Source organism: Centroberyx affinis, unplaced genomic scaffold (assembly GCF_046629955.1).
Source record: "Centroberyx affinis isolate AG114_WGS23_722 - 3 ecotype Tasmania unplaced genomic scaffold, CSIRO-AGI_Caff_v1 ptg002643l_1, whole genome shotgun sequence".
In the NCBI taxonomy this organism is placed as follows: domain Eukaryota; kingdom Metazoa; phylum Chordata; class Actinopteri; order Beryciformes; family Berycidae; genus Centroberyx; species Centroberyx affinis.
In genome coordinates this window covers 176,631-187,675 of record NW_027280835.1, presented here as the reverse complement: position 1 = coordinate 187,675, position 11,045 = coordinate 176,631, and the positions used below count along the sequence as shown (strand labels likewise).

At 40.1% G+C, this 11,045-nt stretch overlaps 1 protein-coding gene across 1 annotated transcript; it reads left to right on the top strand.

The window, feature by feature from the left end:
• The first annotated feature begins 680 nt into the window (after window positions 1-680).
• On the top strand, window positions 681-8,683 carry cfap206 (cilia and flagella associated protein 206). Its single transcript, XM_071535001.1, has 12 exons — window positions 681-788; window positions 1,283-1,366; window positions 1,815-1,905; window positions 2,515-2,703; window positions 2,825-2,983; window positions 3,219-3,433; window positions 3,731-3,850; window positions 5,002-5,200; window positions 5,894-6,034; window positions 6,561-6,754; window positions 7,435-7,578; window positions 8,462-8,683. The coding sequence occupies exons 1-12, from the start codon at window positions 681-683 to the stop codon at window positions 8,681-8,683; spliced, it is 1,866 nt and encodes a 621-aa protein (XP_071391102.1).
• The last annotated feature ends 2,362 nt before the right edge of the window (window positions 8,684-11,045 follow it).

The window sequence follows — 11,045 nt, the reverse complement described above, 5'->3', positions numbered from 1 at the left end:
AAGTACTTAGTTACTACTGTTCGTAGCCTATACATGCACTCAAGATGTCCCAAGTAAGAATAGAGTGGTGAAGTTAAAATGGAAAACCTAAATTTAGCATTTTACTGCATATTTTGTCAAGACAAAAAAAGTTGAGGTACATTGCAGGATAATAGCAGGTATTTTTGACCCCCCAAAATGTATGGCTATTGATCTTACTGTATTCAAGACTAAGCAACTTACTTTTCAAAGAAAAAGTTAAAAAAAAAAAAAAAGCAGGGAGAATTTATCTCCATGGTCATAACATGAATTATACATTGTTTCTGACCAGGCATTGTTATTAGACGCGAGGCAACCGCAGTACACTAACTTTCACCTACAGTATCACTCCGCCTTGTTTGTATCGAAATGAAATGAAGTAAGCAAAGATTACTGCTTGGCAATGGCGGACCAAAATAAAATTATTAAATGAAAACCCAAAGCTCGTTTCTTTGTTTTAATGTTTGTTATTGTTGTAAAAATGCTTTTAGTTTGTATCCAAAGAGTTACAGCACACTCTAGCGGACAGAGTATGAAGTGTTACTATGGCAACCGGTTATCAACAAGGTGATGGGGTGCCGTGGTGAATGCAGCTCTGTCCTAACGTTAACTAAGTAGGTTAACTAACTGTGGCTAAATTAGCATACTAGCTATCGTTAGAAATGTCCCGGGCTCAAGCAGAAGGTGTGATTAAAAACATTATCCGTGAGATAGTCCAAGAATGTGCAGTGAAGGGCAATGCTGTGTCGGAGACACTGGTGGCGTTTATGGTAAGTTAACGTAACTAACGCTAATGTGTTGCTTGCTAAGATAGTTAGCTAGGTTAGCTGTTTACGTTGATGAGTCATGTTTAGTGAATGCATGGTTTAGGTTAGTGATTCCCCAACTTATTCATGTCTAATAACCCCAAATAGACGCCTTAGACCAAGGACACACATTTGATTAAATTTGGATAAAATCCCATTTGATAAAATCCTGAGGAACCCCATCTGAGAGGAGATTTGTTGTTAGTTTATATATTTATATGTTAGATATGACTTGGCATACTAAAACAGGGAGGTAACTGTGGGATAGTGAAACCAATGACCAAAACAGCCAGCCTTCTGTCATTGGGTTACCTTCTAGGGACTGTAATAACAGTGAAATTATAGGCTACTATTCCTCATTTTTGCTGGGGGATCTTCCTGGAACCCCCTCAAGGACTCCAGAGGTCCCCAGACCTCGCTTTGGGAACCACTGCTCCAGGTTTCTGTTTTGCTCTCAGGTGAAAGCTGTTGTGCTGGACCCAACAAATGAGTTCAACGTTGATCGGACACTGACCAAGCAAGATGTCCAAAAACTTGAGGAGGTGAGTTAGTCTGCTGGATTTTTAAACTGGGATAAACCCCACTAACCCCCCTCAACTCAGTTTACCCACCATTTTACTTTTGGAAATTTACCCATCCTTTCAAGCTGATATAAATCTTTATGATATGCATTCATATACTGAGGTAAGATATTGAAAATATGATCTTTAAAACAAGTTAATACTATACTGATGATATTTTGTTATTTGAGTTATCCAATACAGTTATCATTATTTTGTATTCAGTTATTATTCATTTAGTTTGGAGATTGTTCAGTCTCATCGTTATCACCGACTGGAGTTATAGTTGAATGTTTCCCACATTTTTATTTACCACTCACTGATTTTATTTGTCTCTTCAAACCAACACAGTATGAACATTGTCCTTGAAAACCTCAAATTATTCATGTTTATGTTTATGTCTCTCTCCAATATTTCCTTTTCTTTACAGCTGTGTGTGGATAAACTTATGGAAAAGTGTAGCCCGACCCTTGACACTATCAAAATGCAAGTCTATTTTGATATGAATTACACATCTCGACGTAAGTGAATCTTTATGAAATGACATACTAATATCTTCTGTTTATAATAGACTGTTTGTCAGCCTGGGACCCAAATTGAGTAAATTGACTCTCACATCAATTAAAGCATGTTCGTACTCTTTCCATTTGGGGACCCGCCAGAAACGGCAGCTTTATTTGGGGTCCTGAAAAGTTAGTTCATATGGGTGCTATGACTCTGACTCTTGCACTCCTTACTGTTGTTGGTGATCTAGGAATTTAAGCCTATTCTACTGTTGCATGCATTGTTAGTCACCTAAATGCCTAAAATGTAATAGTTTTTAGGATTTCTGCTCTATGAGCTACTAAATGCCTGAGTGTCTGTCTTGTGCCTGCTTTCAATTAAACTGCATTCATCAGGGTAAAAAATTACCCTTTAATTCACCAGCTGCTTTACCTTTTTTTCACTAGCCAGCTACATTTCTAGAACAGAACAGGACCTCTAAAAAACCCAAACAGTTGCCAAAGTGGCTGGTAGTTGGCAAGCTTACTGTAGCAGCCAGAGCCAAAATTAGCCAACATTCATCTGGTTGCTGATGCTATCGTCCCAATCTGTACTATGGCTTGTGCTACTTTGTTTATTTGACACAGGCGAGTTCATCGAGGAGCACCGCCGGGTGCTTCAGTCCAGGCTGAGCCCAGTGAGCAGAGAGATCACTGACAGCAGGGCGAAGACACGGGACGAGGTGGAGGCTGTTTATCGCAAGGTCATCGATTATGTCCTGCTGCGCTCCGGCATAGGCTCGCCCACTGATGTCAGCACATTGCGAGAGGCTACAGGTTTGACATTAACTGATTCTTTCACTGTTTTCAGTCGTTCAGCTCAACGGTCTCTAGGCTAGCAGCACCCCAGGTTATGAGTGAGTTGTGACCTGCTTCTCCTCCTCCTTCCCTCTCCCAGCTGCCTTACAGAGCGTCTTCCCTCCGCCTGAACTGGGAGCCTTCATGTCGCTCATGAGGAAGGAGAAGGAGCAGCAGCTCAGTGAGCTGACCATGGTCGTTACAGGGATCCGACTCTTCAACAAATTCACCAAGAAGGGAGGAGAGGGCATTGATGACTGTGAGTTCTCCACGCACCACATATAGCTGCTGACTGACATTCACAGCACCTGGTCTTCATCATCCAATATCTCAAAATATAAAGATCCAGTCCACAGAGGTGGTATCTTTTTTTCTAACCACAGGCTTTAGGTTTTTATTTTGTGTTATCAGTTACTTTGTCAGAGTAGGTTTCACTCCTTCACAAATGATGGATATCAACTATGACACTCCCTTTTCCATTCTCCCTTGTACAGTACCTGCGATTCTTAATAAAGCTCTTCCAGCCGCCAGTGAAGGCATAGAAAATGAACTGAGTCTATCGCAGAGTTTGGCGTGGAAATACACGGCTCTACTGGAGAAGCTAACGGACTCTGACAGACAGACCGGGGAAAGAGACGTGTCCCTCGACTTGCTGAGACAGGCTCTCTACAATGTCAGACAGCATGAAGTTTTCCTGAAAGTCATATTGGTGAGTTAAGAGGAAAAAATAGTAATTGTTTGTGGTTGTATTTCTCAGTACATGACTGATGAAATTGTAAATTAGTAGGCAGCGATACAGCTTGTTGTTGTCCAAATAATTTTTTATTTAGCTTTCCCTTGAAATGACCATACTTTTATGACCATTATGTATACTATGAATTTATGTCATAAAGATTTGGATCAGCTTAAAATGGTGGGCAAAATATTTTACAAAATACCCTCCATTATGTCCCTGAATGAAATGTTTGGAAAAATAAATTTCCCAGTGTCTCCCATTTGTTGCCAGGCTGATGTATGTTTGTGTGCCAAGCAAGTTGAACTGCTGCAGACTCAGCTGGTGTTGCAGATGAAGCTGCTGAAAGAAACGGTGCATTCAAAGACAGCTGTACCCACTTCACAGGTTTTTGTAAGTGTCTTGGTTTTTGTAATATCTTGGTTGCTGCTTCTACAGTATATATATATATGTACTTTTTGTATTACTTAAACGCACCTACTGTACAGTACATTACACATGTTGACAGAAAATCCCACAAGTTATGGACAGGTTTATGACACAAGGGCAGCGAAGAGGAGAGGGAGAAGACAAAGAAAGAAATATACAGGGAGAAAATCAGTGTTGAATGAGTCTATGGAGGCGTAATGTGGAGAGGAAGGAGGAGAAAAATTTGGGAGGATGAGATCATGGCGACGAAAAAAAGGTTGCTTTATATGATAATGATGAGAAGTGGTTTTGCATTTTGTTTTTTTGGTTGAATAATATGACAGCGACATCATTTATTTTACAGTGTTTAAAAAAAGTGTTAACTTGTGCTTATCAGGGTTCCCACTGGTCATGGAATTTCTGGAATATCATGAAATTCTGAGAGGTTGTATCCGAGACAGGGAAAGTCAGGGAATTTGATGAATTCTGTGGGGAAGTCAGGGAATGAACATGGAGACGAGGCACGACTCTTGCTCAGTCTAAAAATAGTGTACTGTAGCTTTATAAAACTTTCATTACAAGGTTCTCCTGTTGTGTCCTTGTTTCTCCCTTTTCCACCCACTGCCCTACATAAAAAGGGGAGTCAGGGAATATCAGGGAATTTTACAAATGGATCACTTGTATTCACTTTAAAGGAAATACATTGTATATAAATAGAGGTTTTACAGCTTGATTGCATTACATGGTGGTTTCAGCTGTTTTTCTCCACAGCAAACACAGTTGTAGTGGAAACGTGATCATTCACCCTTATAGAGCTTTTCTGAGTTGAAAAACAAATTTAATAAACTACGAAGGAATACAATTTTTAGGTCATGGAAGTGCTCTGACTTAGTTATGGGAAGTCATGGTAAAGTCATGGAATTTTACATGATGGCCATGGTAGGATCTCTGCCTCACGGTTAAGACCAGGATACCTTGTTTAGCAGGTTATCTGAAACACTCTTCCCCTAAAGAAAATGCAGTTTCTTGCAAATTGGAAATTGTATTAGTCAATATCGCAATATTCAACACTTTGAGTACTTTTTCTGATTTGTACGGCTTTACTCATCTCTCATTCCACACATATTTTCTCTCAGCCACACTTCACGGCTCTAGCAGAGCTGTGGTCTGGACTCCAGGATGAGATGGGGCTGCTGAACATCCTTGACAGCATGGTGGTGAACCTGCAGCCCTTCCTCGCTGCTCAGTCGGAGATTTTCACCGAGGCCCAGCTGGACGAGCTGCTGGACGGGGCGGAGGTGAAGACGGACGAACAGAGAATGGCCGAGTCTGCAGGTACGGCTGAACATCTCCATCAGAAATTATTATTTGGGGGTTCACGATTCGATACAACCACGATACGATGTAATAAATAAAAGTTCAGTGACAGCAAAGTCTGACTGTGCAGAATTATGTTTATTTCTGAGACACAGATCTTTCTAGCGATGACATGGGCTTACTAGAATGTAAACAACAATTTAGAAATGTCATTACAAAGTGCAAATAATATATTTCGATGGAGAGTTTGTGAAACTGTAATGGGCAAGCCGTCTCATTTGTGATTACTACAGCAGAATGAAATATAACTAATTTCGTGATTCATTTTTCTGCCCCACGATATGTATTGTCACATTTTTGTATTGCGATATATTGAATTTCGATATATCGTCCCATCCCTAATAGAGGATGGCATTAACGCTGACAGAGGTGGGTTTTCTGGACTCCAACAAACTGAACCACACTCAGGCTCATTCCATTCAATCAGGTTTAATTTATTTCACCGTGTCAAAGTGAGGAACTGATGCCATAGCTTGATGTTTCGGCCACTATATTACATGCCAGATAAGGTTACTTTTCAGTCACGCATCTCGATATGAAAGAAACCATGTTGGATGAGCTGAGTTGTCTGGTTTTCTTGAACTGAGTTTTTAGAAATAAATGAGTGTTGTAGCTTAAAACGCGGTCATTGTGCTTTATCGTGCGTTTCAGACGACCGTATCGATCCGTTTGAGATTAAGACTCAGGAGTGGCTTCTGCCTGAAACAACAGCCAACTTTGAGAAGCTGCCGCTGCAGTATAACGGAGTCTGTGGCTTTACGCTTGTGAATAAGGATGGACTGTTACTGCCAGGTACTGTATGTAATCTGAGGGTACAGGAGCACACTGTTCTCATGCTTGTCTTCGGACCTATATTGAAATGAGAAGTATGTAGGCTAGATGTTCCTTTTATGTCAAGTATGGGAATATATACTATGTAAAAATGTGCAAATGTGTGCCATATATGTCAGAGTTTTAAATTCATTCTACCACAAATATTTATCTATTTCCACTTCATTATACTGGTGTCTGGTCTGATTGTGTCTGCACGTTATAGAGTGGCAAAATAAAAATGTATTGAAACCTGCCACTTCAATCTATTTCAGTTTTTTTTTCAAATAATAGCCTCCAGATATTAAAAGTGGAAATAATGTTGCATTCCTCCAAACGAATGTCAATATTTTTCAATCAGTACATTCTGTTTAGGAAGATATGATCATCACAAAGATTGTATTTGCGATGATTTCTACAAACTGAGGACCACTGGTGCCTCAAGTCCTGACTGGCCTGCATTTGTCCATTTCAAATTGTGGGAATATTTTTACCTTTCTTGCGACAGCTAATCCGAGCATCGGAGTCTTGAAGCACAGGGAGAGGTTCTACATTTTTAGCTCCAAAGAAGCCGCCTTGAAATTTGCCTCCGCTGCAGACGAGTTCATTGCGCAAGTGGCAGAGAAAACCAAGCGCTCCCCTGAGCTGATTCAACTCCTCGAACTCCACCAGCAGTTTGCCTGTGTCACTCCGTACTCTGAGGTCAGTAGCCTCTTCTGGTTGACATTAGTCCATGTTGATTATACTCAAAGCACATACTTAAGTGATATAGCAATGGCTTTATCACATCTGAACTGACTTTTTGGATTCATACTGCTTGAATAGATATTGTTTATCTCTCTCCATATGTGTAAATAGGGGAAAGTACACACTCAAAATTATAATAAAAAATTGAAGCTTGCTTTCTCTTATCTACACATATCAGTCGCTCAGTTTTGGGATTTTAGTACCGCAGAAATAATAATGTTTTTTTGGCTGCAAAGACTCAATTAATCTCTCTCTCTCTCGCTCTCTCTCTCTCTCTCTCGCTCTCTCCCTCCCTCTCTCTCTCTCTCTCTCTCTCTGTCTCTCTCTATACACACACAAACAGAGTGTATCAGAGGTGTGTTGATGTCTGTGACAATAGAAATGTATGGATCGGGTAGGCCTAAGATAGTGAAGTGTGTGAGCGCATATGTGTGTATCTGTGAGTGTGTGTGTGTGTGTGTGTGTGTGTGTGTGTATGCCCAACACTTCTACAGCTGATTTTTCCCTTTTGGCTTAGCACCATAATTTAGCTGTTTCTGTCTGTTTTTTCTTGGTGCTGGAACTCTTGTTTTCATGACATTCAAAGCTCAAAGGGAGTTTCGTCCAAACTAATTTTTTGCGTTCTGACTTTGCAGATGCAGTCAGGAGAGCGTTTCCTGGTGAAGCCCATCACCAAGTGTGACAGCTGCACCCAGACTGAGACCCACCCGCTGGAGACAAACATCGTCAAGTCGTACGAGTGGAACGAGTGGGAGCTCAGGCGGAAAGCAATCAAACTGGTCAGCGAGATGATTTTTGTTGGTTAAACCAGAATCACTATGTAGTTTAGGGAAGAAAAAAAAATGATTTCAAGGGTTAGGCTTTTCACGCGGATTTATTGGCACATACACAATACTGCTGATGCGTTTCGGCTTTTATCAGAGAATATAGGCCGAAACCTGTCAGCAGTATTGTGTATGTGCCAATTAATTCAAGTGAAAAGTGAGTACTCTGCCATACTACGTTTATTTTTATTTTTTTCTCTACAGTTTAATGTTTTTGGTTAAGCACTCCAATCAAGTCTTTTGGTTGACGCGCACTTCTACCTCCACTCTCCCTTCTTAAATTATTCTTTTCCTCAACGTTTTGTCTTAAATTCACAGTAGCAGATTAAATATTGAAGCTATATATAGCTAGATTGTATGACTGTTGTTTTTAAAAATGCACTGCTTAGGTGCTAGATGTTGGGTTTTGGACACATATGACAATACAATGACTGCCATAAGGTTTAGAAAATCACAGGAAAGTCAAGTTAGTATTCTATATTTATTTAACTTATCTGACACTACCAGAATTCCCCTGATGCAGAAAACCTCGACCATTTATCACTCCATGCAGATTAGCCTGAGCACAAAGAACGATTTACAAATGAATAAGACAAGATATGCATCTTACAGTATGATGGACAGAACAGAATTGAAACAAATTATAGTACTCTTTAAAGAACAGTAGATAACATCCTTGGTTGACAAAATAATAACCCTCAAGTTATGATTTTGTTTTACAAAATGGATCTATCTGGAAAATTGATCTATTCAAAAACTGCTTGTCCTGGGTCTGACACAGAGAAACTTGTTATTATAATGCCAAATATAGACATTTCTTTTTGTTTAATAATTCCAGGCCAATCTTCGGACCAAAGTGACGCACTCGATGCAGACTGATCTGAGTCATATGAGACGGGACAACGCCACTCAGACCTTCCTCCCCAGGGACGCCGCTTGTCAAAGCAAGAGGGACGGCGAGACAAACGTGCCGCGGCCTCAGGTCTACCTGGCCGGTCTGCGAGGAGACAAAACTGGACATGTGATCAAAACAAACCTGACCAGGTCTATTGATGAATAATTAAGTGTTACTGTTGATGAGAAGTTTGCCTCAAAATTAAAGTTGAATCAAACTATTTTGCTTTTGAGTTACTGCACACAAATTTAGATGAAAGACCATGAAACAAAGAAGAATGTAAGAGGAGGCTGGATAATGCATTGATTTAAAGGATAGTTTCACACAAATATACAGTATGTTTTCAACAACATTTCTTTAATTGAATGAATATGTACAGTTTACAGTCTGTTTTTCCTTCAGATCTTTCTCAGTTTTCCTACTGAAAGTATACATTCCCATTAACAGCTTAGAAAGTTATTCTGGCTGGAAAATAAGTAAATCACATTGTTGCTGTTGGCCTTCTAGAAACGCTGAATATAATATTCAATATCCTCTTCCTGGCAGTAATGACAGTGCTGGCCTTGAGATACACAGAACTCATTTCATCAGCATATCTGTCAGCGTTAAAAGCTCCAGATGAAGACTAAATTTACAATCGTCATTTCCAAGTGGCTCCAAATGGCAGGGTGGGTAAGTGGTTGGATAGCCTGTCTCATCCCTGAAAGGTCAGAGGTTAAATCCCCACAACCACCAATGTGTCCATCAACAGACATTTGCCCTGACAAAGTATTTTCTAGGACAGGCGATCAACATGAAACAAGCCTACTAATTATTATTTTGAATTAATGATTTTGGTAGTAAAATGTATGAATGGGCTTATGGGGCAAAACTGCTGCTTTGGGAGCAAGACTGGAGTTTAATGAAAAATTACTATAATATTCCTATAATATTCTTATAGGGGCTTAGTGTGTCTGTGGTACTCAATACTGCAGCTTATAACATATGGTGTCACTATAGTAAACCTATAATATACCTATATGGACTGATAGGTTCGCTGTTGTATTTATATAGTATCCTTCTAAGATTTATTATAGGATTATTATGGTTCTAGTGTTTTCCATTACTGCTATGTTGATCAGAGGTAGGGCTGACTTTCTGTGCTTGTAGTTACCCTGTAACTAAATGTAACAAGGGGGGAACTAATTGTGCTTTAGATTACAGCCCACACACCCTGTAGGTACCCTGTAAGTACATGTAACTAGGGGAGAACTACCACCGCATATATATAACTTACTCTGTAACTACAGAGAACAATGTGAGAACAGTTTGTTTCGATTTTACTTGCCTCAAAACATGGAAGAACAAACTAAATTAACTGCACAGTTTGCTGTCAGAAGAGCATATTAACCATATATAGCCTATGCGTTGTGATTCATACGTTGTGTTTTATCTTGCTATATTTGTATTTATTTCCTGGCATGAAAGGAGGCCATGCACAGAGCTGAAAAAAAGGTAAGCTTGCACCTTGAGGAGCCGTAATGCCGGTCGACCACAATTGTCAAGCATGGGCAGCATAGTACAGAATTAGCAAAACAAAACATTGGCGTGCTCTCATAATTGAACTTGCCCTGTTTAAGAATTTATATATATATTGGCCTATTTACAAAGGAGCTAAGGGAAGTGGAGGAGAGGAGAGGTGAAAAAAAGGAAATAAAGGGAATAAAAAAGGAAAGTTCGGGGAGATAACTATGCCAGAAATCTATATACATCTCTTCCAGAAGGTTTTGAGCAGAAATAAATACTTAATAAATAATAATAAAAGATAGTTTGTTCCTTGTATTTCTCTCTTGTGCACGCATATAATCCTAAAAGCATGAAGTTTCTTGGGACTGCCAACTCCCATACACTGAAGCGGGAGGCCAACACCAGCCTTATAATCAGCAAGGCCCATCACAGACTTTTCTTCCTGCGTCAGCTCAGTAAATTTGCTGTGACCCTGGAAGCTATGGTTCACTTCTACAGGACTGTCACTGAGAGTGTGCTAACCCTCTCCATCACAATACATGGTATGTCAGTACAACAGGTCAAGAGAGGAAGCAGCTGGAGAGAGTTACAAGCACATCATCTAAGATCACTGGCTGTGAGCTCCATATGCCTCCTGTATTCACAGGGAGAAACTGTCCACCAACCCATCACACCCTGCCAGGTCTTTCCTCAAACCCCTTCCTTCTAGGAAGAGGTACCAGAGCATTAGCTGTCCAACCTCATGCCTCCATATGGCTCCTACACAGAGACTGTTTGTCACCTGAATGTGCAGGCTAGGTGATTTTTAATGGAAGCATTAGAAGTCAGGTAAATGAAGGGCCTTTGTGAAGGGCATTAGGTCACTTTATTAAAGGGTGGGCGCTCTTATTTTACTCAGTGGTTCATATGTTTTTGTATGTATAGTATGCTGTATGACTGTTATCTCATGTACTTAATTGTCATCTGTGTCTGTGTCTTTGTTTTTAATGGAGCGGCATCAAGGCAAATCCTCTGCCTCCAC

Coding starts and splice junctions, on each gene's coding strand:
- cfap206 (XM_071535001.1), top strand. CDS start 681: ATGTCCCGGGCTCAAGCAGAAGGTGTGATTAAAAACATTATCCGTGAG. Junction 3,434..3,730: donor TTTTCCTGAAAGTCATATTG/GTGAGTTAAGAG, acceptor ATTTGTTGCCAG/GCTGATGTATGTTTGTGTGC. Junction 6,035..6,560: donor GGATGGACTGTTACTGCCAG/GTACTGTATGTA, acceptor TTCTTGCGACAG/CTAATCCGAGCATCGGAGTC.